Below are 26,574 nucleotides of genomic sequence, written 5' to 3'. Positions count from 1 at the left end.
TTTTGCTTATTGCTTTATTAATAGTGGGTTGGGAACGAAGAGCAGATGTTGCCCCAAAATGGCAGTGGTGTTAGGGAAAAGGGGAAGGAAGATAAGCCAATTTATTGCGTTTGTGGCATAGTGTTGAGTGGAAAACCTGGTTGAAAATGTGAAATTCTGAAGGAAGGGCAGAGTCATCAACTCACACCACCCTACAGCTGAGGTCTTCCCCCCCTTCATGGGCTGGAACTGATCAGGCTGAAGCACCTCATTGGGCATCAGCAGTTCCCCGTACTAACAAAAACACGTGAACCCCCAAATCCATCACAACCATAAAGTGTGATCTTCTGTTGTGTAAGCCCATGCCTTAACCTAACAAAATGGAAACTGTATTATTTTCCAGTTGTAGCCATAAACAACTGGTTTGTAACACCAGTTGATTACTGGACGCTTGAGGGAGATTGTGCATTTTAAATTTACTGAGGTGAAACGTTAAAAGCAGAAAATCTGCACAATATCTTATGCATTTATATCTTATTGTGAACTTGGGGACCATTACTGCACCTTCTGTAATCACTCTGTCAAAGCCTCTCCTAGTGAAGACAGTAATATTGATTTCCCTTTCATCACTTGGTGCTGGATGTTCATATCCACTGCAGACTGCAAATGCTCTCTTTGCTCAGCTAACCTATTATTTAAGTATTCAGAGCCAAAAGAAAGCAGGTAAGTCTGGCCTTTTGGCAGCTGTAGTTAGCTGGAGTAGCTTCCTAAAACAAACACCTTCATCTTATTCGAAGGATCATTTTCTCTCTTTATATGTTTGCTGCTGCAGAAAGAATTGAAGCTGTACTCACTTGCAGGCTGTTTGCAGCAGCTGTGAAGGCTGGAAATGCTTCCTAACCCTTATATTTTTCCATGGGGTTGGATAACACTTTTCCAATATCTACAGCTGTTCTGTGATCTTGTGAAAAGTATTGTTTGTATACAGTAATGGCTGGGAATCCTGGCTGTAGAACAAGATCCCAAAGCTGAGGTGTAAATACATATCCAGAAGGCTTACAAGCTAGTTACTGGTTCATATACTAGTTAAATATGACTGAGATACTGAAGTCTAAGAGATTACTGACAGCTGAATAGGTTACTACCAGCTGCCTACCAGCTGGATTACTTGTCTCTTCTCAGGGATGGCTCAGTGAGATGGCTGAGACAAAGCAAGAGCTCATTCCTATTGAACTGGGCTATCCTTTCTTCCTCTTTTCCCATCCTTCCCTCTCTCCCCACTGAACTGAACAACCCCACTAAACAACTACCAAACTTGAAGCACCTCACCAACAGGAGAAACCTGGCGAAAGCTTGGAAAGAAAAGGTTGTGCCTTGGCCGTGTTGAGTTTGACCTGGCTGACTCAAAGAGATGTCAAGCATAAATTTAAAATAGAGGATGGTATCTTATGATTTTATTGATCAGGATTATACATAAGCAACCAAATGTAGTGACTTAAAGTCAGTGACTGAATCTCAGACATTCCCTTTTTTGATCAAGGCGACCCAAATCCAAACTAAATCCTCCAGCCTGCCAGCAAAGCACTGGATATGATCAATTCAGAAATGCATAGGATAGTATATTATTTTGGCGCATTCTTTAGTTATTAGTTTATGGTAAAGCTTAGGTCAAAAAGAGGAATGCCTTGTCAGGTCACTCTCTGTCAGTCCACAACAAATGTTAACGATTTGCAGGACTGTCTAGAAGGGCTTCAAAAACAGAGAGCTGGGGGAAAATAAAGCAGTGTGATTCAAGATATCATGCCAACTGAGAGAAGGGGGTGCAACCGAACACTCCAAACTCCCATTTTTCCAGGTTGTGTGTGTGTTTCTCACTTTAGGACGTGGCTTTGGTTGGAGACAAGCCCCTGCACAGAACAGACCTCCAGGCCACCTGGTTTTCTATTTTCCCTAAAGCATGCCTTTGTCGTTTCTTCTCACTTTCCAACAGATGCTGCACTTGAGGTATCACCTCCCGAGCCTTTCATCGCCTTGCCCACAGCACGGTGCAGCGGGGCACCCCCGGGGGCTGCCAGAGGCACCCGCGCCCCGCCAGCTTCGCGGGGACAAGCACCAAGTTGCGGCCCCCGGCGGCTCCAGAGGAGAGGCACCCGGGGGGGGTGGCTCTGCAAACTCCTGCAACTCCTCCAGCCCCAGCCCCAGCCCCAGCCCCTTCTCGGGCAAGCCCCGGGCCGCTGATCCGCTCTCCCCAGCCGGGCCGCGGCCGCGCCTGCGCTGCCCGGGGAAGGCGGGGGGGGACCGGGGGAGCCCGGCGGGAGGTGACAGCCGCCGAGGGGGCGCAGGGCCCGGCTGGCTGCCGGCTCGGCCCCGGGCTGCGCCGCGGGCACGGTGAGTAAAGCCCCGTCTTCCCCCTCCGCGACTGCCGGGGAAGGGACCCCCACGGGGGAGGGACCCACCCCGGACAGGGAACCCCCCCGCGGTGAGGAAACCCCCGGGGTCCATGTCCCCGTCCTTGTCCCCATCCCTGCCCGGTGCCCCGATGCGGCTGGGGGGGGGGCGTCTCGTCGCCGGGGCTGCCGCTGCCTCCGCCGCCCGCCCTCCCCTCGGCTGCACCGAGCTGCTGCGGGGAGACAAAAGCGGACAAAGGAGGCAGGCAGAAGGCGCGTTGCACGGCACGGCACGGCACAGCACAGCACGGCACGGCACGGCACGGCACAGCACAGCACGGCACGGCACGGCACGGCACAGCACAGCACGGCGCCGGGCGCTGCCGTGTGTCGGGGAACCCCTGCGAGCCGTGCCGGCGGGGCACGTTGGGGCTGCCTGCCCCGGCCCCGCTGCCGCCCGGGCTTTGTTCCCCTGCCGTCCTCCCGATTTATGCCGGCGCCGTTATTTTTAGCCCCGAGGAGGAGAAGCTTGGCGCGGCCACCTCTGCCCCGAGGGGCGGCGGGGGAAGGAGGGAGGGACGGAGGGAGCGGGGCGGGCGCGCTGGGACGGGCGCCGCTGACCTCCCGCTCTCCGTCCCGCAGGTCGGCGGCCGCCCCCCCCTCCCCCGGAGCTGTGTCACCGGCGGCGAGGAGCGAGGATGAGGGCTGCGGAGCGGCGCTGGGGGGCGGCAGCCGCCGGCAGCGGGGGCTCCCCGGCGGGCCCGCGGCCCCTCGAGCGACGCGGCGGCAGGACGGAGCCGCAGGAGCCTCCGGCATCGGACACGTGCGGCGGGGCGGCCGGCGGCCGCGGCTAGGGCCACCCCCGTCCCCTCCCTCCTCCTCCTCCTCCTCCTTCTTCTCCTCCTCCTCCTCCCTCCGCGCTATGCTGCACGCCCGCCGGGCCCCTCAGCGCGCCGGGCGCACGGCGCCGATGGAGCCGAGCGGGCCGCTCTGAGGCCGCCGCCGGTCTCAGCATGGCCTCGGCGGGCAGCCCGGCGCCGCGGAGCCCCGGGGCGGAGCGGCCGGAGGCGGGTGCGCGGTGCCGCAGCCTGCCCGTGCTCGGCTCCCCCCTGGCGGCCGGGGGCGGCGGCGGCGGCGGCGGAGCCCCCCCGGGCCACGCCGTCTCGGCGGCTCCTGCTCAGGACGAGGGAGCCGGGGCTGCCCGGCCCCCGGCAGCCGCCGCCGTCGGGAGCCTGCCCCGCAGGACGGAGGTGCCGAGCCGGGGGGTGCCCCTCGGAGCGCCACCTCCGCCGGCGCTGCTGCTGGCGGGGCCGCCGGGCAGAGCGTGCCTGCGGGCAGTGCTGGCGGACTCGCGGTTCTTCTTGGTGTGCATGTGCTTCCTGACCTTCATCCAGTCCCTCATGGTGTCCGGCTACCTGAGCAGCGTCATCACCACCATCGAGCGGAGATACAGCCTGAAGAGCTCGGAGTCGGGGCTGCTGGTCAGCTGCTTCGACATCGGGAGCCTGGTGGTGGTGGTGTTCATCAGCTACTTCGGGGGGCGCGGGCGGAGGCCACTCTGGCTGGCCGTAGGGGGGTTCTTCATCGCGCTGGGGGCCGCGCTCTTCTCCCTACCTCACTTCATCTCCCCACCGTACCAGATCCAGGAACTGAACTCCTCCGTCAGTAACGAGGGCTTGTGCGTGACCGGCAATGGCACCGCCAAAGAGCAGTGGGACTCGCCGGCCTGCGTCAAGGACTCCGGTGGCAATGATCACTCCCTCTATGTAGCTTTATTCATTTGTGCCCAAATCCTCATTGGCATGGGCTCGACACCCATCTATACCTTGGGACCAACCTACTTGGATGACAATGTCAAGAAAGAAAACGCCTCGCTTTACCTAGGTAAGGCATCCATGCTGAAAGGCTGAACCCCAGGTCTCTGAGGCGCCGTACCTTCTGAACAGCACCCGTGCTAAGTTTTCCTTCTAAAGTAAACTTTTGAGTTAAAATCACCCTGCTTTCCTACTTTAAAATGTTCCTTCCCCCCCTTTCTCATGGGATGGTGAACAGCAGTAACAGGTGAAGCCAAGGCAGTGTGTGTAAAAGTGGCTGCACTCACACCCGGCTGCATGCGTAGCAGGACATCAGAGAAGGTCGTCCTCTCTAAGGCTTTTCAGCACTTGACTTGAGCAGGTGACTTCTTCGGCAAGCAGCGTTAAAGTTAGCCGTTCCCCTTCAAGGGTTTCTTTTTGCTAATACAGAAGCAATATATTTCCAAATTTCGGTCAGCCTTCCTTTAGCCTAGACTATCTATAATGGTAATGTTTTATTAGTACTTTGACAGATTTTTACATGTTTTGTTTTACTTTATCAGAATTTAACTAGCACTGAATTTTGGCAGCGAATCATCTGGGAACTCAGAATGAGTTAAAAAAAAACACACAACTTTGATAAAACAGCAAATGAAAGCCTTCAGGGTTAAGAGCTCAGTTAGGGGAGCTCAAAGAACACCACAAAACCACAGTTTTATGTACCGTTAATATCTAGCACCAGGCTTTTGGCACGTACAGATAGTCTTCTTGACAGTCATCCTATGATGAGAGAAAAGAGTTTCTTGAGTAACTGGGTACTAAACTTTTTTGGAGTTTGGAGATCATAATTTTTTGATAGCATGTGTAATGTGAGGGAAGATTGTTCTCTGAATTCTCTTAGTATCTTAGATGATTCTGTGAGAAATGAATCTCACTCCTTCAAATAAGTTTCAAATAAAGGGAGGCACTTACGGTGCTGGGAGAGCTGTGAAATGGTTGTGGATGCTCAGCACTCCCATTTTCGGTTTAATTTGCTACGTCGTTACGATAACCTTGGAGATAATCATTCCGTGTAAAATAGACTGTCACAAAAGGAATACACACAGCGTGTCTGTAATTACTTTGTTAAGCAGAAGTAATGATCTGGATCTGTGTTTTTTATTCCTTTTGACCTGTTCTTCAGCAATTTGGCTGCTCCCTGAACCATTTTAAAGCCAGTTCTAAGTGCAGTGTCGTGAGAAAGCCTTGGGCATTGTTAGGCTTTAGAAGGAAAGATGGGGATTCTCTGTGGTTTTTCTCCTGTTTTCACAACATTGCTGATGTGAATTATTTGATAAAACATTTTCCCTCTCTCCACACCCGCTGAGAAAGGTTAACTGGTATGGAAATTTCTATTAACCTGGAATCAGCTCTGTTGGTGGTACAGAAAAGCAAAGAATCTTCTTGTTGAGGTTCCTAACTATATTTTGGAGCAGTAGAGAGGGGTCTGAAACTTTCTCCAGTAGATGATTTCATACAGTCCTCAGAAACAAGGAAGAAAAAGGAGGAATAGTTGCAGGCAAGACATGAAGGGCAAAAGAGAGGAATGGTGTGAGAGATGGAAGAAAGCCCTTGCCCAAGGGGGAAGCAAGGTCAGCGTTTGTTTGGAAGTCCTCACTGCAGGAGAAGCTATGCTTGCCATGAAAGTACTCCTACCGCAGGAAATCGTAACAAAGTGACTCAGATAACTTAATTACTGCAAATATCAGCCTTAAAGTTAACAAAGGTAAAGGACACCAGCAGCTGTTGGAAGACTGTGTGTGACCCTGGAGCTCACACTGAATTCACTTTGATCTATAGTGGGAATACCCTCGTAGATTTGATGTTCGTATGTAGTGATTCAGAGCAGTGAAGATGAGATACCATCTGAGGAGTAAATGCAAATTTTATGCCAGCCATCTGATAGTATCCACAGGGAAAAGAATTACAATGAACACAAAGCACATTTTGAAAACAGAATAAGATATATCATCGCTTTCTGTCAATTTTTGAGCTACAGGCAGTGTTGCTTGCCACTGGAAATCGAGGTATTATGTTTTTAAACAATGTGAAATTTTGAAGAAACCTTCACTACTTCAGGTTTGAATATTTACCTCTACCTTAGGCTCAAGTCAAAGACTTTTTGAGGGGCAGGAGTAAAATCTGAGTTCTGTGGAAAGAAATAAAAAGAGCATTGTGTGACATGTTGATGTGAGCAAACCTGGATTTTGGAGCTCCTCCGAGGTCTGGAATGTCTCATGTCCAGCCGGGCACAGGGATGGGACACAGGTGGTAAGGGCATGGCTTGTCGGGCCAGCCAGCACACATCCTGCATTGTGCAATGCTCATTTCTCAAGGCACTGTGGTTTTATTACAGGGGCAAGTTATGCAAATGGTGTCAAAATGTAAAATGCATGTGTGCATGTAGCGGTGAGCTAACAAAAAAATCTTGGACTGTGCTGTTCAGAGGTTTTTGAAAAGAAAAGAAATCCTGGTGAAACAGATCCCATCGACACAAGAACACATCTCAGTGAAGATGAGTTAATTTCAAAATAGAAGTATCCTCTAACACAGAGTGGAAAGTCCCTACTGTGTTTGTAATCAAGTTGGTGTTGCATGCTGTGTTTTCATTGTAGGAGAAGTAACATCAATATGTGTTCAAATGGGAAAAGTTTGTTTAGAAGTGTGTATGTTGTAAAAGCTCCATGGAGCTGCACAACTCAGCTCTTCAGCTCAAGTTAGCCCACTAATTGTAGGGTGCTAAAGCCCCCTCAGTATCACTAATCCCGATTCTGCAAAAACTCACCTTATGCGGCTGTGGAAGCTATTTTATTTATTTTCTGAGTTAATCCAGCTCAGGGCTCGAGTGGCAATAGCATATCCTCTTAAGTGTAGGCATGCAAGCTCAATGTGGACAGCTGTTTTAACATTCCTGGCTGGAAGTCCTGCTCTCAGAAAAAACATATTTGATGCTTATACATAGTCTCTTGGCTGCCTACACATAAGTCCATCTGTCGGGGTGGCACTGCGCCAGTTTACAAGGTGGTATGTCATTTTTAGTAGGACAAAGGTGCCAAGCAGAGATGTGTGTTTGGGCCGCCTGCATAGCAATGTGCAAGCTCACCCTTCTGTGGGATGTTTCTTCCTTGTGAAGGCAGAGCTTAGGGTCCTCCTGCCCCCCAGCCCCGGCGGTGCTTTGATGCCACAACGCTGACTTTGAGAAAATGCATGACATCAGACTTGGGAACAAGTCAGGATTGTAACAGGTGCCTAGGAAATACAAGAACTGGCTCCGTTAATCGCAGATAATCCAAAATGGAAGTTACATGCTTTCTATAAAAACTGGGCAATTGCTAAGTTGTCTTTGTCTGCTTCTGAAGTCTGTCCCTTCTGTGCTTGGCCATAAGGTGTGCAGGTAATTACATCAGGGTGAAAACCCTTCCATTTCATTTGGAATAGGGTTGGACTTCCCAAGTCTGTTTTTGTACTCCTGATGGTGTTTCTGCTACCAATCAAATTCTAAAACTTAACTTAGACATAGTGTGTTTTTGTAGAGATCCAGAAGTCTGTCTCGACTATGAGTTTACCTTGTGTTTGTGTCATGAATTATAGGAGCTGTTTCTGAAATTAGCTGTAGGACTTGGAAAAGGAAGGTTTATTAGCAGCGTTATAGTGCCTGAATAATTTCTAAATATTTTTGTGTATTTTGCAAGTGGATGTTTTAATAACAAAGGAATTTCCTTTGAAAATTCATGCATAAGACAGCATTAGTTTTACAGAAATACTGTGTTAATGAGAACATTTCGGCATTCAGGAATATTTGACTTTCACCAGTACCCCGGAAAAGACTTGTGGATGAATTAATTGTTGTGCTAGGGATGATTTATTCTCACATTCCAGCGTGCTATAGGCTGGTGATGATGGGATATTAGAAAATGGCCTAAGGAAGTTTAATTTAAGGCAGGCTTTCTGTAGCTTTGGGAACAAACAGTAATTATGAAATGCAAAGATAAAGCTTTTATGGGAGAATAGCAGAAAAATTGGATAAATGTGTGTAAATAGGGTTGGTACAGATAATGGCATAGGAGCCAGGGGAGTAAAATCCTTTCCTAACGTGGAAGAAGAATAAATATTTAGACTGGTTTCCAAAATATTTGGACTCTGGCTTTGTTTTCAGGAGGATCATTTGCGGGCTGCTATTTCTAACATTAGCAAAAGGGCATTAAAGCTGTAACTGGCAAAAATGCTCACAAGCATTTTTCACTGCTTGCTCTATTTCCTATTTAAATGAGCAGTGTGCTCAGGTTATTCCTCAAATACGGGATTAGTTTGTCTGAGTGAAAGCTACTATTTGGTTTATCCATGGGCTAACACAAAGAGCTGGCCCACCAGCAGCCCTTTGTATGGATGTGGGCTTGCTTGCTTCATGCAGCAGCTGGGTAGAGCTGGCTGCAGCCTGAGAGCACTGTGCTCTGGGCTGGCCTTAGCATCTTGTGATGCAGGTGAAGCAGCTGCAGGTCTCTTTGTGCACATGGATTATGTCGTACTGTGCTTCTTGGGCATTCCTGTAACCTCTTTTATGTCAAAATGCTGATCAGGCAGCAGGCATTGTTCCTAATGATTATTTAAAGTGCCATTGTGCAGTTTTATTGCCCTATTCTACAGCTAAGGGAATGGCAATGGAAAGGCAAATTCTACTTTTCTGCTTTAGTCTCCTGCTCCCAGGTGGACTGCTACATTTTTTTCATAGTGTAATCCTCAATATCATTTTTTTACAGGCATTGAAAGGAAGGATGGGTTGTGAGCACTGTGTGCATATAATAAGTTCAGTGAGGGGTGGGTGCAGCCTATCCTCTGAAGTTTTCTGCCTGCAGGCTTTGATGGTGAGCGTGGTACACCTTCACTTGCATGGTCAGGATTGTGTCCCTAAGGGGTGCTTCCTGCATCTCTCCCCTCATGTCCCTGCCATTAGCCATGTCATCATTCACAAGCAGCTCTATTGACAAGGTGTCACTGGCAGTAACTGGCAAAATGAGGTTTGCCCTTTTTAGGAGCAAGAAGAGGCTTTTATATGCATATATACTTGCCTGATAGCCTGTTTCCCTTTATATTAGATAACAAAATTAGGTGGGACCCCGGAGTCTGAAGTTCAGTGGGGTCTCAGTCCCAATTGTTGTCCTTGCTTAGCGCTTGTCACATGTCAGCCTTCTGGGTCTGAAAGTGCCCTTTTCACCCGCTCACGCTCGGGAATGCTGTTTTCTTGGAGAGCAGCTCTTTCCTCCCAGGAGAGCCTCTGCCGCCATCCAGATTTCAGCAGACAAATGTCTGAACTTGCAGAGTTCCCCAGAGGATCTCGGAAACTTAGACATGAAAGCAGCCTTTGAGTAACAGCTTGTCTGTACCTTCTCCCAGGGACTGGAGGCTTGGGATCCAGTGTCTAGTTACCCCAGAGCTGGAAACTTTAGCTCAATATTTAGCTCAACAAAAAAAGCTGCCTATTTTGTAAGGAGTTCACGTAACCACTGCTGCTGCAGGTGGGTTGGAGTGTAAATGGCTGAGGATGCTTTGTGGTTTCTGTAGCTTCCCTTAACACTCATGAAGCGGCCACCTCACCTGTCCAGGCTTAATTTATGCTGGTATAAGTCATGAAAGTGCTTCTGCAGTCAGAGGAGTGTGTCATCTAGGTGTGCAGATGGGCTTTCTCCCTACCCTCACACAAAGATAAATAGCTTTCTGTGCAGAGAACACAGATAGGTGTGTAAACTGGGCTTGACCTGCCATCATCTAAAAGTATTAATCAGGGGATTTTTAAAACTGGTGAGTGGATTTTGTCCATGGGTTTTAAAAGGGCAGAAAAGTAACTCAATCGCATGAGAATCTTTCTATAGTCTCACCCTTTATTTTTAACCTGTTTTTGGTCTTCTTCATCCTGATAATATTCTTAGAGCCTCTATTAAATGTGGGAGGCATGAGCTCAGTTCTGGTCTTTGTTATTTTTACATACTTTTTATATTTCTTTTGAAAACAATTGAGAAGTGGAAGGGGAAGAGGAAAGACCCAGGTGGACTGCAGTGTGAGCTCTGATGGCAGAGCAAGCCGGTGGCCTTCCTCAAACATGAATCATCCGCAGAGTTATCAAAGTTTCAGCTCCCGGTCCAAGGGTGCCTCTGCAAACCCATCAGCAGCCACAAGCGATGCTCGGAGTCATCAGGGCTGGGGTCTGAAGCATCACAGAGATTGTCACTTAAGTCAGCCAGATCTGTACCCCAGCTCCTTCCAAGTGCCCAGGAAAAAAGAAAAAAAAGGGACATTTCCCATGGTGGGAAAGAATATGTCAGTGTACTGCAGCACAGAGAGAGATGGGCTATGTCCTGCTTTGTCTCTGAGCAGGACAGAGCAGTTGGGAGTTTGTGCATCTGTTGTGCTGTCATGGGGCCAGAAATTCATGCATGCCGCGCAGTGCTACCGGGAGAGCTTGCGGACCTGGGTCTTTCCTCTTCTCTTTCCTACAGCCTTCTCTTCTGCACAGCCAGTTTGTTCTTGCTTGAGAATCTGCAAGGTGTGAGCACAGAAACTCAAGTGCTGCATTGTGCTGCACTCACAGCTGGTAGTGTAATTGGGAGGCACTGATTCTCACATAGGTAAACAGCTTATTTGGCATGAGGAGAAAAAAAGCATGTATTTTTACTCGTTATTTGAAAAAGCTGATACGAAAATTATTGAAAGACAATAAACACAGCTGTATGATGTGAAGTGCCTGTAGAACAGCACTGGTTGTGCACTCCTGTAATGTTCCTGTGAGTCTCCTCTCCATTTTCCATGCAGGTGCTTTTGTAGCAGCTTGCTTTCTTTTCAGTGTCTTGCTGGGATTTTTTTTTGGTTGCTTCCATTTTCTCCCACACCTGTATTGATTTTAACACTTCCTTTACATTGCAGCACGCACTGCAGGACCTCAGTCTGACAGTTACCTCCACTCCTGTGATCGTTGGTGCTTACAGGAGGAGAGTGAAAGCTTCAAGAGCCTCAGCATGCACTTTCTTAAAATCCAGTGCTGCTCTGACATGAACTACCACTTCTCCACTCATTTGAATTTAGTCAGCTTTTGTGAGTTAGCAATAAAATATATATCTATGTGTATATGTATATCTATATATCCTATATGGATACATTTATAATATATCCTATATTTATGTGTCTGTTTTTAATGAATTTCTTCTGATTGATAAAAAGTAGATCCTGTATGGATTCTTCTGTGGTTTTATCCTTGCCTTTTTGCATTCATTAAACTCTTCTCCGGAGTCAAAATATTTCAGACAATCCAAATATTAGCTAAGCATGTCTTCTGATAGATACTTTGCTAGCCCAGTGCTTGCTGTTGTAGTTTGCCACAGTGTTTTTCACAGTTCTGCTCCCCGTGTTTTCCTTCAGGTCTTGTGCAGGCACTTGGAGGTGCCAGGGTGCTCCTGAGGTCATGTGCTCTGAATCACACCTAGGTTCCCACTTCTTTTTTTTTTTTTTTTTTTTTCAGTTCCTGTTTATATTAAAATCTGAACTCTGGACCTCCCCAAGAGTCATTTTAAGAAGTGCATTTGTGTAGATAAAGAGTAGATAGTGAAATAGTTGTGAGCATGCTGCTGTGGCTGCTGGCCTGTAATTACTCAAACAGAATGTGTTAAGCAAGCCTCGTTTGTGTCCAAAATATATCGATAAAGGAAATACTCTGTAAGGTATTTGCTGCTGCTGCTGTGTGTTAAGCCCTCCCTGTGCTTGAGGAGAAATTGCTGTATTCAGCTGAGTTGATGACTGGGTAGATTTTGCTATGTGTCAGACACCTCAGAACATTGCCTTTTCCACCAAAGGTCCCAAAGGAGTGAGCTCAGAGCCTTGCAGATGAAATACAAGGGAAATTCATGAGCACAGTCCCCTGACGCTGCTGGTTAGGTGGGGTTTTCGGCTGAATAGAAACCAGGAGTTTTTGAAGGAGAAGGAAAGGTTCAGTAGTGCAGGGCTGGCTGTGCCTCTTCTCTGCTGCAATGGGGAAAGCCAGAGATGCTGCTTCTGTGGAGTCCCAGAAAGCCCCTGGCAAGGCCGAGAACTTTTGAGGATTACGAGAAGAGGGAAGCTTTGCTTCCACCCATGCTTTCCTTTCCCCGAGCCCAGCATGTCCCACTATTGCCTATAGTGCCTCTCTGCACCACTGTGCAGAACGTGGCTCACCCACCCCTGGTGTTTCAGGAGCTGGGATCTAACAAGTGGTGAGGAAATAGTTTGCCACTGTCTGATTTGTAATCTGTTTTTACGTTTCTGCTTATTACTTCATTCCAGTGAGTGAAAAAGAGGCTTAATACATAGTGCACTCTTGTGGAGTGCCGATAACTTCAGCAATGGCCCTCCCATTTCAAACAGTTAAAAAAATCACCTATTATAGAAAACCACTACATAACATTGCAGATTCTCATTTTCGTGAACCTGATGAGCAATTTATGTCAACTTGATTTAATACAGCTGTTTAGTGGCAGAAATAGTGAGGGTATCTCTAGGGAGAATTTTGGTCGTGGGGAATACAGCTAACACATGAGGTTTTGATTCTGCAGTGTGGTAGTGCTGATGCACACAAATTCAGACATTCATCTGGAACGTTACGTCATTGACCTAAAATGGGAATTTCAGAAAATTAAGTTTCTTCTGTTAATAGCATGACTGAGGGCTGGAAGTGGGCTTTTGGGGTCTGAAACAAGTGATTGTTATTTTGTTACCCCCGCTTACTTTGTACTTAGAGGAACATAAGTCCTGTTACTGTTACACACCAAGAATAAAAAGTGCTCTGAACCCAGCACTTCATCTCTGTAATGTAATGCCACAATGTAAATCATTTCTCAAAGGTAGGGCTGAGGAGTGAATTGAGGCTTAAAGAAAGAGCTTTACTCCAAAGTAGAGGTCCCAGGTAGCAATTGCCGTCTCTGGATCATCTGTTGGCCTCAGTGAGTGAATATTTTCATGGGGCCGTGATTATAGTGACACAGCTACAGGTGACCAGCGTGAATTCCTTTGCTGCAGATGCAGAGGGGATTAGTTGCAAGTAGGCAGTAATAGCTCTATATTTGCTTCTGTGGCTTTTCCAGGATCTCCAGGAGAAGGAAGATGAATACTTCTGGAAGAGTACCCTCTACATGTAGGGATACCTCTGTACCTGAGCCTAAGTAGAAATTGAAAACAAAATCTTTCACGATAAGCATTTTTTTTAATGGCTGATATGTGTTAGCAATTGATTTTTGCTTAGATGTGGATATTTGTTGTTCTTACTGAGTTTTGTGGGTAATTGCTCCATCTTTGAACACTCAGAAGCAAGCAGGACACAGCAAGTAGGGAGGCATTTCACCTTGAGTACCAAAACAAAACAAAACAAAACAAAACAGGATAAGGAAATGGCATCCATGCGTTTCAGACAGTTAAAAGATCAGCCTTATATGAGAAATGAGATGTAAGCTATTGACTAGTATTTGCCTAGCCAGTTAATAGGAAAGGAGTTCAAAAAAGCTTTTACACCTATTGAGTCAGAAGATTTAGATGCTTTTTCAGCCTAATGTAAGGGTTGGAGATTCAGTTTACCAGAGGGAAAAAAAGAGGAATATGTGAACTAATGTAATTTGAAGAGTTCCTACACCAATGTAGTCAGAGCAGTACTTATCCTTTGGATAAGTAGCAATATTTTAAGAGGAAAACAGAGTATTTGGATAAGGTAAAAATGAACTGTTTATGACCAGATAGATCTCTAATTAACTTCCCTTCATCCTTACTTCTCTCTTCATCCTTCTCTGCACTCCCACCTCCAAACGTAAATCCTACAAAAAGAAGAGCACACTGTGGTCCATAGTAGTGCAATGCTTTCAGGAAAACCCCAATTTTTAGTTCTCAGAGTTTTATTTTCTGTTTTCATACATATCTTGAGTGTTACAGAGACTGAAGAAAGGGTGATGGAAGAAATGCCACAGTTCCAAGTGACATTCTCTCGGTATGTGAGAAATAACAGTTCGCTGTTTGCCCAAGTCAGCACACTGAAATCTTTTGCCAACAGTTGGGTCAGAGCTGACCAGCTTCCCGTAGGAGGAGGAGATGTAACTGGCACAGACAGTGGGAGGACTGCTGAATGGTCATGGTAGAAGGGTTTGATAGCCGTGAGGTTTATATTAACACACAGACACCCTATACTACGAGCCAGCTGCTTTTTGTTTGAATTGTGCCTGACAGGAAAAAAATGGTGTAGTGTATTAGGAATGTGGCGAAATTCCCATGTCTGCTTTTGTAAGATGCTCAGATAAGTTGCTTTGTGGTCTGAACATAAAAATTTCTCCAAAGTACAACTGCTGGGCTAAGCAACTCTTTTAGAACTGGATTAATCCCAGTTTGCGTGGCCTGTCCAGAGATATTAGAAGAATTAGTAGCATGGCATTAGAAGAGATGGTAGCATGACCCTTGTGACTGTGCCACAGCCCCTGGCTGCTCTTAGGATTGCTTTCTGCTGCTTTGGTATTGAGGCAGGATATGGAGCATGAGGTGCAGGATGGTTATTTTTGTTTGCAGAGGACTGCAAAATACAGCAATTTTGCCCTTAATTTAGGCTGTATTGCACTCCTGTTAAATTAAAGACAGGAGACTCATTGACTATTTTGCTCCCTCCTCCTCCCATTTTCTTGAGCAGCAAAGCAGTGCGGGTCTCAGGGAACTGACAGCTGGCTGTTCTGTGGTGTGGGAGATCTGCCTTGAAGAATACATGTGTGGGAGTAATGATACGAGGCAGTCTTTTAGCACAACCCCTTGGTTATGTGCTGTATACTCTTGTTATACATAGTGCCAAAATAGACAGTAATCTTCTTACGTGGGATTGTGAAGCAAGTAATAATAGAGCACAAGTCATTGTCATCAGTTTAGAGCTCATTTTTTTTATAAACATATTTGTCATTTGTATCTCCTAGATTCTTTTGAACTTCTTAATCTTTATATTAACAAAGTCCTTCTCTCCATCTGGAAATATTAATGTTTCATAGTAGCAATGTCAGCTGCTGTCAAGACCTCTATTCATATTTCTAATTGAGGCACTTACTGTAAAAAGGCCACTGAGATTTTGAGTTTTCTAATTCAGCTCATTTCCTAATATAAAAAATTCAGATTAAGAAAAACTAGGAAATCACTTAGTCTGCATGAAATATTTCAGCTGCCTTTCGAGGCAGCCAGAAAAGACCTGAACACTTGGAGTTGCAATCCACAAGCTGCTCATCCGATTTAGAGCACATGAAGCAGGCTGCTGTGCAGCAGGGCACGCAGGATAAGCATGTACAGGAGGAGAGAAGCAATTAGCTGTACACCAAGCGGAGTCAGAGCAGAGAGGAAGATCTGGAGGCGTTTAATTAATATTAATGCTTTTGTGCTTCTGAACGCCAACGTCTTGCTAGGTTACTGCTGTCTTGGCCTTGTGGTTCTGTAGTCTGGCATCTAATGAATGTTAGATTCAGAAAAGCTTTTGAGAAAAGTTAATAAATCACAACTAACTGTAGACACGTTCATCTTCCCTCTGAAGGTAATGAGGTGCACCTGATGCTGAATGGGAGCAGGATCAGATCTATAAAGCTTTTTCATTCTTAAACAGGTAGCAACAGAAACTCTTGGGATTTTTTTACCCAATTTAAGTAATCTGAAATAATGAAAGTGCATGTGGTCTATTAAAACTTTCTCAAGTCACCAAATCAGTTAGGAAAGATTAAAACAGGGTTTCTTTTCTGTTGTGAAAACAGTTTAGAACTGGTATAATTTTTCTTAATCAGTTTTTGATGGCAAAAGTACTTCCGATGAGAAAATGTTTAGCCATCAGTGTATATTTATTTGTATAGCTTGGTATTATTAGATGCATTTTTGCTTTTCAGTTCTTGTTATTCATTTCAGCTTCTGTTCATTCTTGGGTGTAAAACAGGCATGTCCCTGTTTGAAGATCACTGCCTGTGCAACTCGTCTTGCTCCTGTTTTTATCCAGTGTGTTGTTCATGACATATTTAGACTCTAGTAGGTTAGAGGGAAAGAAGCTTTCCATTTGCTCCCGTTGGGAATACTCTGTGATTCAGGTTTACCTATTTTGACGTTTTGTAAATATTTCCCTGGTGGGTTTTAGCAGTGTGTGTTAGTACAAGGACGATCTCTGTGCTGACTTACGATTTGTGCAGTAGCACTGACATAATCCATTTTGAGTTGTACCTGGTTATCACAGACCATAAGGGGCCATCCACATATGGTTATGGTATAACCATAAGGGGCCATCCACAGACTATACAGTTTTTCTTAGACATTACCTGTGTTTAGGTAACCCTCCGTCACCTGATAAGCACTTATCTATACCAACAGTTTCTTGTTCAGTTGTGAGAGCAAAATTTAATATATTGCTGCATTGTGCTGATCGACTGCTACTAGATATATTCAGATTTTGTGTGTAATGTGTGATTAAAGTGCTCCTATTGCACTTTATGGTAATTCATCTTTACTTTCTCCAAGGAATAAATCAAAGTTCTGGATTAGAGTCACAGTGTTTAATGATAATCTCACAAGAAGAAAGCTGAACAAAAACATGTGGATTTTCCTGTTCTGATGGATATTTAAGTGTATAGCACTTCATTTCCTTATTCATCTGGGACTTTCCATCTGAATGTTGTTAATACCGCGGTAATAGCTTGCAGGTTTGGTAAATGGTCATGAATGCTTGAATTCTGAAATACAGCCTTCTGAATACCCTTACTAGTAGCAATATGCTGTAAATATAATGTAAAAAAAGGGCTAGTGTTAGCCTGAATTGGATCTGGAGCCTGTTTTCCCCTACGTCCATCCCTTAATTTTTGCTAGCCTAGGGATCAGTTGCCGTGTTGGCACGGTGTGGGTGATGGCTGCTGCCAGAAGGGAGGGCTTTCACTTGGCTGCCTTTTCCCCTGCACCATGGGTGCATGCTGTTGGCACTTCCCTGGCATTGGATTTAATGATTTTGTGACTGTAGCATGAACCAGACCTCCTGGCTGCTCTGAAGGGAGCTCTCTCCACCAGTGGCAGCAGGACGAGCTTTGTCCCTCCCAGGGCAGCTCCCTCCTGCAGCTTGTCGGCCCTGGGGCAATGGAAGGGGGAATATTTCTGTGGCAATCTGAAGAGAAGCAGCTGTAGCAAACACCCAGTGCTACATACATGAGTTTTTAACAGTTCCCTAAAACTTTCACTCCTATAGTCATAGGACTTTTTGAAACAACACATAGTTAGCTGAATAGCTCATGTGTTTGTAGTATTTTGTAAGAAAAGATTTTTCTTTAATATCATTTTTGGAATCATGATTTCCTCACTGCACATCCTTTGGTAGAGTACTTTCTTTGTATGTTTTTTTTCATCTCCTACACTGTAGATAACATCACATTACCCATTAATATGCTTCATGAATGTGAAAACTTGATAGTGCAAGTGAGGGAGACGGGGGTGGGTTTCCTATCTCCTTTCCCTGTTCTCACACTGATGCCATGATCAGATGGAGGCGCTCAACGCTATGGACCTGACTGGACATGCCTCTCTCTATTTCCCACGCTTTGGGTGGGTTTCTGCTACCAAAAAGCTGAAACTGGCTTGACCACAAGACCAGGATCTGGCCCATACATAGGATAACTAAAATACTCTCTCAGAAACATACGTCTTTGTAGCAGAAGCTAGCTTCGCAGTTTTGTGGGGGATGGTAATGCAGAAAAGCATCTTTCTATTAAAATGTCCTTTATGACTTTCTTTCTATTGGTGTTTACTCAGCTGAGAAAGTTTATAAGCCTAACAATACTCATGGAACTCTGTAGCTGCCTGTAAACTAATTTTTATTCTGGATTAACACCAGCCTCTAAAACTAGCTGTTCCTTATATAGCATGCAGAGTCCAGGCTAAATTAAAAACCTTGTTCTGACTTCAGTTTTGTATATATAACCTATTTTAAAGATATTCTTTTTGCACTTTCTGCTTTTGTAAAAATTACTGATGGAAAACTTCTGTAACCCCACCCAACCCATTTCTCTGTTGTTTGGGTTAGTGAATAAAGGAGACACTGGCACACACGTATGGCCTCTGTTCAGATCCAAGCACTCACACATCGCCAGGCCATGTCTAGTGACAGTACTGTGTACGGTTTTCAGGATATTAATATCTGGTTGCTGTTGGATGGGACCAGTTTTGTCATTTCTTATTAGTGCCTGTGTATTAACAGGTAGAGATTGTAATCTGTTTTTAAGTAACGTGTAGTCTTTATTTTGTTGAATGGTATTACATTTTCTACTATCTCAACAGAATTAAAAAGAGTTTGGAGATGTGAGAAGACTCCTAATATACTAATTAGTGTAAAAAAAAAAAAAAAAGATGTGGACTTGATCATCCTCTGTGATAGGCACACTCCCTTTCTTCCCTCTTGAGTCTTTCTCCCAGTAGACACCTCCTTGTGACACTGCCAGACTTACATTGTTCTGCCTTGCCTCAAATATTTCATTTTCATTTCTGAGAACCAGGAGAAATTACATTCATGATGAGGTGTCCACATTGTTCTCTGCTTTTGGATATTGCAGTGATGAATCTGATATAAAAATATTAAAATAGTGTAGGACAACCTTTTGAGATTATGTGCTCTCCTTTCACTAAGTAGAACATACAGTGATGGGTATTACAGCCTAATAAGGCATTTCTTTTGAATATATTATTCTTACAATGATAGGACAAAGAATTTTCATTTCAAAAAATGGGAAGAGACACAAAATATAGTAATGCCTTATATTTTTTAGAAATGGCAATCAGTAGAAGTAAGCAGTCCTGCAGAAATGTTGGCACACTTATGCCAAAAACATTTGCAGAACCTCACGTAACCAGCAGCAGGGAGGATCTCTTTTTTCAAACCTGGCTTTTCTGTTTCCACTTATAAACAAAGTTGATGCATCTTTGCAGAGATTAGCATCTCCAGGGTCACAGAGATAGCTGTGATATTTATGTGTTTATTTTTTAACTGAAGTGCAGCAGGGGAAACAGCTTCCGTTTAAAACTTGATGGTTTGTTTTTTCACTTACATCTTTCCCAAGCACATATATTGGATGTTGTATTACCTGAGAAAGGACAGGGGAGATGCGTGGCTGAAGTGGGTGGCAGGAGGACCATGGGGAAGTTGGTCCTCCTGCCAATGGCTCCAAAGTAGCAAAGGACTTTGGAGAGAAATTTGGACAAACCAATCAATAGTAAAAACTGCAATATTTTAGAGTTATAGTAAATGTGTGTATCCTAGAACAAAATCTCTGTAGAAATGTAAGCCCTCTGTTTTTCATTTGTTTAGAATGGAACAAAGTAAGAAAAGTAAAGACAACATATAAAATGCACGACTGATAGGTTATAGATAGATAGATAGATAATAAGTAGATAATAAGTAGATGATAGGTAGATAATTCCCCAAATAATCTCTCTGATTTTCCATCCCAGAGTTTTCAGGGCATTCCCAAAACTGGGCAGTAAGAACAGCAAGCCATGTTGTAGTTTTGTTTCATCCTGAGAAAATTTGAAGACATTTGATTGACTTCTGTGCTTTTTTTTTTTTCTTCCAAACTTTTCAATTTTGTTTTCCTGTTACGGTTATGCAAGTAATTTTTTTTGAGTTCATCTCCTCAGCCAGTTTTTTTTATAACCAAAGCATTACTTCCCTCCCCTCCTCACCCCAAAATATCTGAAAACTAAAAACTGGAAAAAAAAAAATGTATTAAAATACTCCTGAGCAATTAATCATCTTTCTGGACACTTACAAATGTACAGCTGAAATGAAGGGATGGATTCACAAAAAATCCTGGGGAAAGCAGTGCCCATCAGCCTTGTGCTAAATATGCCAAAGATTAGGACCTGACGGGATGTCTCTGAATTGTTTCTCCTGTTAAAAATGAGAGACATGCTGTTGAAGTTTCCTACACAGTTTCATGTATGAAACTAAGAACATTTTTGTTTGATTATTCAGCTATATTGGCTAAGAACAAATGTCTTATTCTGCTGTCATCTCTGCTAGGTTTTCACTGCAGTGTTTTGATCTTTTAGTTGCTAAGCTTTCCCCAGCCGTTTTAGAGTTTAAAAACCATAATACTGTTTTACTCTCAGTTTTCTGTTTTGAAAGAAACATTTGCCTGAGTGGTTTATTATACGAGCTAGCAGATGGCGATTCAACTGCACTTGATCCAAAAAGAGTTGTGGTTCTGTGCGTCTGTCTCAGACTCAGAAAATCTCAGCAAAGCACTTACAAAGTGAGCAAAGCAGTAGTAGTGGTAATTGTGCTGTTTGGGAGCACAAAAGGAGCAACGGTGATGTGTTTGACAATTTATGGAAATTAAGAGGTTAGAAGTGGACCCTAAACAGTGATGTGTCCCTCCAGTATGCCATACCTAATGCTGTCACATGAAGCTGAGGATCTTCACCTGTGTAAGATGTTGCAGTAGGCTGAAGGTCAGCATTTCTTACAAGTTGTGCAAAGACCCTTTTTAAACTGGTTCTGTTATGGTTTGGGGTCTCTGAGGGCACTGGCAGCAGTGATGGCAGAAGACTATGATCTTGGGGTGGTTTTAAAAATTGATAGTAAATTTGCAACTTAGACTGTAGACAAAAATGTGTCAAATATAATTATCTGTGTAATGGTATAAAATATGGATCTAAGTATGCTATATTAACATACTAATAATTCACAATAGCTTTAGTTCAAGGTAAAGTGATAACCAGAGAGATTTTTGTTCTAAGGCAGCTATTTCATTGTAGATCATATTTTTATTTTTGGACATTATTAGAAGTAACTATGATCTAAACAGTGAGTGAAAATCTAAAAATGTTGCCAGTGTTGCTTTATTTGATTATTTTGCTTTTACATTATACTTTATTTGTTTTACAAGAAGCAAAAGTAAGGCTTTTACTGCATCTTGGTAACTATTCGTGAGTGCTGTATTAATTTTATGCTGAGTCTATACTGTCATAAAATAATCTCATAACAATACAGTTTGTTAAAATTACCTATAAGCCATGTGCTTTCATTTGTTTTGGAGGCAAATTTGTCAGTCTGAATCTGAACATTTGGTTAGGGGTCCACCAGTGTGTGAAGACATCTCTCTTCTGTCACTTGTAGAAATCTCCCATGGAGTGGAAGGATGCCAAGTGGATTGTCATTAGACTGGGTTGTGCTCTGTCAGCTGCTGAGACCACTAGTAACACTTGCAATCTTGGCTATTCTGAGTAATTTCACTGTCATCCTTTGAGGACCTCCCTGTCAATCTCACTCTTTGTCAGAGTTACTTTATAACAGGTTATTAAGACTTCCTGAGGAGCCTATGGAAGTCAGGGACCCTAAGGAAGTCAGGGACCCAACTTTCAATGAATTTCAGCGGGATTAAGGGCTCACATTTAATCTTCCTTGCAAACTTAAGCCCAAAGTTTCAACAATTAACTTGCTTAAAGCTGATTAAAGGCTGTGATAGTTTGCAGATTGCAGATGCAAGTGTAATCGTCTTCCAGTTGGATCTTCCCGATGTAAATAACCCAGTGGGTTGCCAGCCCACCTGTCCTGGGGCTCCCACTGATACACTGGAGAAACGGGCAAGGGCCATGCAGCCTGCTCTGGTCTTTTTCTTACCTGGGTAAGGGCTATGAATAATAGCCACTATGATTTTCATGTCTGTCTGCTAACTGTGAAAGCACCTTATACTATTGCAGAATTACAATAGGCTTAATAACCTGCTAATTTAAGTAGCTGAGGAACAAAGCTGTCATGTCTTATTCTACTGACAAAAAGGAGAAACAAATGAGCAGTCTTTATTTAAAATAAATTGCAGACTAAAATAATTAAAAAAAATTACAGACTAAATAAAAGCCTTTTTTCTCCCACAACATATCCGCTGAAGATATTAAAGATATTAAATTACCTAATTAGTGAATTATAGCTGATTATAAATTCTTCAATTTTACAAAATCAACCATGGATTTTGTAATAATCCATGGACTTTTGAAATATCTTGGGAGGATTCCCATTCTCATATATATATATATTTATAGGAAATACTAACACTGCAAGTTAGTAGCACTTCTATTTTTTATAACATACTAACATATCTTATTGTGATGGGGAATGAGCTCCAAATGAGGTCCTAAATCACAGTTACAGATCGTATCTTAGAAAGGAAGACAAATGTAATTATAATATTCCCATTAAAAAGAACCTTTTATAACAGTAATTACTTTTTTGATGATGCACTCAGTATTTAAACTATGACATTTAATTGAACTGATTAAAATATTCAGATGGTTTTGCTCTGACAAATTATTACTCAATTAAACTTGATTTTTAGAATATATTGATTTAGTCATTTTTTTCATGTAGATAAAAATGATTTATTTTTTACAAGGTTGAAATATTTAACTTACTGTTATTTTGATTTTTATGTAGGAACATAGATTAGCATTAAAAAAAAAGACTATTTTTACTTGACATATAAATTCAAACCAAACCAAAGTAAATAAAATGCATGTAATAATGTCAAAACAAAATATTTTCATAATTCTTATTTGATTACTGACTTTGCATATCAATATCTACTTTTTCCTGTGAGATGGATATTCATTTCTTTCAGGACCCCAACTAAAACAGACTGGGCAATTGTATTTATACATTGAATCAGTTTGTTACTAACAAGTGGTGTTTGTGGTAGTTTTCTGTCCAGAGTAAATATATAAAAGAATTTCCTTCCTTTCAGTTTCTTACAAAACCATATTCCTCCCTTTCCTCCATGGTTGTGTTAGGTTCCCATCTCTCTCTCTCTCTCTCTTTGTCTCTCTCTCTCTCTTTTTTAAACTTCTAGATCTTTGGCTATTCACAGTCTTTGATTTATCACAGTTTAGCAGAGCCTTTTCAAGCATGAACAGCAGCAGCTCTGGTTCTGTATCGTATTTTATGGGACCGTCTCAAGAGTGCTAGGGCACTGTGGGAACATTCCATGGTCAGGCTTGGCGTAGCCTGGGTTCCCTGAAAGACCTCTCACTTAGATCATATCTATCTAAGATCTAGGAGGTGGTTATCTAGATCTGGCTATTCGGCTGTCAAAGTCTGACTAAGCACTATAACCACTTCTAGGTGGTTTTATTTCTCCTGCCCTAATTCTATTAGAAGTTGTGGCTAGAGCCATTAAGAACAGTTTGCTGTTGCATCAATACCAAAAGCTTTTTGTTGTAGGTAGTGGTAGACAAGATAGCCTGACATTTTTATCATCCATTTGTTGTTAACGAAACTGCTCGGACAGTGAAGAAGTTCATTTTGGTTCATCTTCGTGGTGCTGCCATGAAGAACTTGGCTTTGTCCTAGCAGGACATGGAAGTGAATGAAATATCATGTCTACCATGCAATCCCCCTGCAGAGGCACAGAGAAGGAGAGGAGACCCCTACCTGGAACCCAAATCTTAAGTTTTGTTCCAGAAACAAGCATTTCAGCATAATTGCAGTTTTGTGAAATTGCCCAAATAATGCTTGTTCTTATGAGAGTAAAGGACAAATTTTGAAATTGTAGAGGTTTACATAAAAAGGTAGTGTTGTCCAATAGCCAAGATAAATAGCTTTCACTATTTATAACTATTACAGATGGATGGATTTTTTTTTTCAGACTCTTTGACCTGTAATAATATTTTCAATATGGTTTCAAATGTGACTATAGGGCTGTGCATTTCACTTCATCAATTGTTATTTAATATTATTTTATTTGGGCTATTGCAACTTTCAACCTTTTTGAATGTAGAAAAATAACTTATTTTGCCACACAATAAATGTTAATAAAACTAACGGGGTCATCTGCAAATTACTGGAATAATGTGCTTTTGCTTACAGGCAGATTTTCAGTCAGATATGAGTAATGAACTGTAATTCCTGTTGTTTCATTTGAAAGATGAAAATGTAAGTGCAATTTACAAGGAAATCATGAAAAAATGCTATTTGGCTTGTCCTTCTTTGCAGTCTATTAGCAAGAAGTAGTCGAGGGAAAAACAATCACCAACATTTTCAATAATTAACCAGTGCCTCCTAGGCATAAACTAATTTTTGAGAGGAAATTAATTCTGAGAGAATATTGAAGTAATTTCCTTCTTTACGTCTTTGTTCCGTTGTCTTGCAGGTGGGACAAAGGAAAAATAAATATACATAGAAAGTCTTTGACTATCAGCAGATAGTCAAATGTTCCATTTGAGGAATATTTGGTCTTTCTTACTTTTGTTCTCACGGTTACTTTCTTAGACACAAGGGGTCTGGTTTTGCACAATAATGAAGTATATAAAATTTGTGTCAAACCTGCCAATGCAAATCTAATATTTGTGTGTGCCGTTACCCAGTCTGCACACAATAACCATTAAAGCCCAGATCCATAGCACATTATTCCAGTAATTTGCAGATGACCCCGTTAGTTTTATTAACATTTATTGTGTGGCAAAATAAGATATGTAGATTTTGCTAAGGAATTGGTGCTTATTCCTGGTTCTTCCTGTGATGTGGGATGGTGTACTTTCAAATCTTGTCCTGAGACTGAAAAATCTGACCAGGCTCTTCCCCTTCTTTTTTCCAAAAGTATGTGTGCTCTCCCTGCAGAACAGAACAAAAGGACCTGAATGACATGTTCATGCCTGATCACACTGCTTGAACGTGATATAAAACTATGACAGATACAGTATACTGTTCTCAGCTGGGTTTTGCTGGTCTTGTGGCTGTGGCCCTGAGCTTTCTCACTGCAATTTTAAAATCACATAATTTTGAAATATTTCAGTGTCTTGCATTTGATTATTAGTGATCTACCTGGTGAGGTTTGCTTGCAAGCCGAATTTCAACTTTCACAGTATATTCACAGATATTTTACAGTTATGATCATTTAAAGAAAAAGTGATGAGATGCAAATCACCAAGCCAGCCTCATTCCAGTTTACTTAAAGGCAATATTAAAGAAGTGAAACTTTGTTTGAAGAGGTTAAGATCAACAGAGTCCATAAGTACGTGCTTAAATTTACACCTGGGGATAGTCCCCAATGCAAAGTAACTGTGTGTTCATGCTCCTTCAACTGCCAAACAAGTTAAAAAAAAAAAACAAAGGCAAGCAATTAAAAGGCAGAGATGAGATATTCCCATTTGACATGACTTAACGGAAAGAATGACTATTAGTCAAGGGGCTGCTCCAGTATCTCTTAAAGACAGCTGACAGCTTCAGTGTCCTGTTATTAGGACCATAACTGACTAATATGACAGAAGTGCCTGCCTGCCTCACGAGAATAGCCCCACTAACTTACAGGGTCGTGCCTGCGTGAATAATTCACTAGCTTTCAGTGTTGGAATGAATGGGAAATAAGACAAATTACCTAGCAAGTTATTTCTTGGATTTTGGAGATCAAAGTTTTTAAAATGATTTACAGAAGAAGTTGGCTTAGGATTTAGGTTAGTGGTTATATACAGTAGATCATTTTCTGTATGGAAATGAATGTCACGTTTATGACATTTCTTTGAAAGTAACTTTACGATGCTGACAGGTCAAGAATTCAGAAGGGGCCAAGGAGGCATTCAGTACATATTTACTGAATAGTTTATGTCTTTGCCTAGTTCTACTGGTTAAATGTAGCCACATGAGAAAATATGTTCAGAAAACATTTTTTTTTTTTTTTAAAATCAGAGCCTGGGCACAGAGAGCTAGTAACCATCTTGGGAGTCGTTATTTTATATTTATAATGCAACATACTGACAGGGACTTGAAAAACTTGGAGGTAAGATGCGGAGCTTTTTTGATAACCGATTTCCAGAGAAAAACAGCTAAGAGCAAAGTTTTGCCTTTCAATTCATCTTTTGACATCCTCATTGCACTCAGTACAAGTAGTGTGTGTATTTGTCTGAGAGCTAAATTTCAATAAAAGTGCATTTCCACATCAAAATTGTGGAAAAATACCTTGGGGGCTTAAGAAAGATGGTTTTGATTGTTCTCTTATTCATGCATTTAAGTAGTTGTTGACACTTGTTTTGTAAAAAATATTTCTTTCCAAGACCTAAAGTGCTTAATACCTCTTTGTCTGTAGAAAGAATGTCAGAGCACCTTAGTTTTCAGTTTAGGTTCTGATCAAGCAAGTATAGACAAGCTCATCTGTGGTCACACAAACCATTTACATTGGTAAGGACTTTGGGTATTCTTAGAATCAGAGATAGCTGTATGTGCTTTTGTAATACTGTCACCAGAAGGTTTTTCGCTTATAATTTGTTTAATATCTGATAATGCTTGATATGCTTAAATATCTGATCCAAGAATTTTCTCATGCATGGTGTCTTAATTCAGTTAACCACATTGTTTT

The 26,574-nt window shown here is 42.7% G+C and overlaps 1 protein-coding gene across 2 annotated transcripts in view; it reads left to right on the top strand.

The window, feature by feature from the left end:
• The first annotated feature begins 2,214 nt into the window (after positions 1 to 2,214).
• SLCO5A1 (solute carrier organic anion transporter family member 5A1) overlaps positions 2,215 to 26,574 on the top strand; it is a 70,313-nt gene continuing 45,953 nt past the window's right edge. Inside the window, exons 1-2 of one of the 2 annotated variants that reach the window (XM_082754676.1) lie at positions 2,215 to 2,367; positions 3,009 to 4,250. In XM_082754676.1, the coding sequence (XP_082610802.1) occupies positions 3,380 to 4,250 (871 nt within the window). In that variant the 5' untranslated portion in view covers positions 2,215 to 2,367; positions 3,009 to 3,379. Of the gene's footprint in view, positions 2,368 to 2,962; positions 4,251 to 26,574 lie in introns of those variants that run through there. The other variant, XM_082754675.1, reaches the window with a different exon arrangement.

This window comes from Aythya marila (genome assembly GCF_965140915.1).
Source record: "Aythya marila genome assembly, chromosome: 2".
Taxonomy (NCBI): Eukaryota; Metazoa; Chordata; class Aves; order Anseriformes; family Anatidae; genus Aythya; species Aythya marila.
This window is presented reverse-complemented; position numbering and strand designations above follow the sequence as displayed.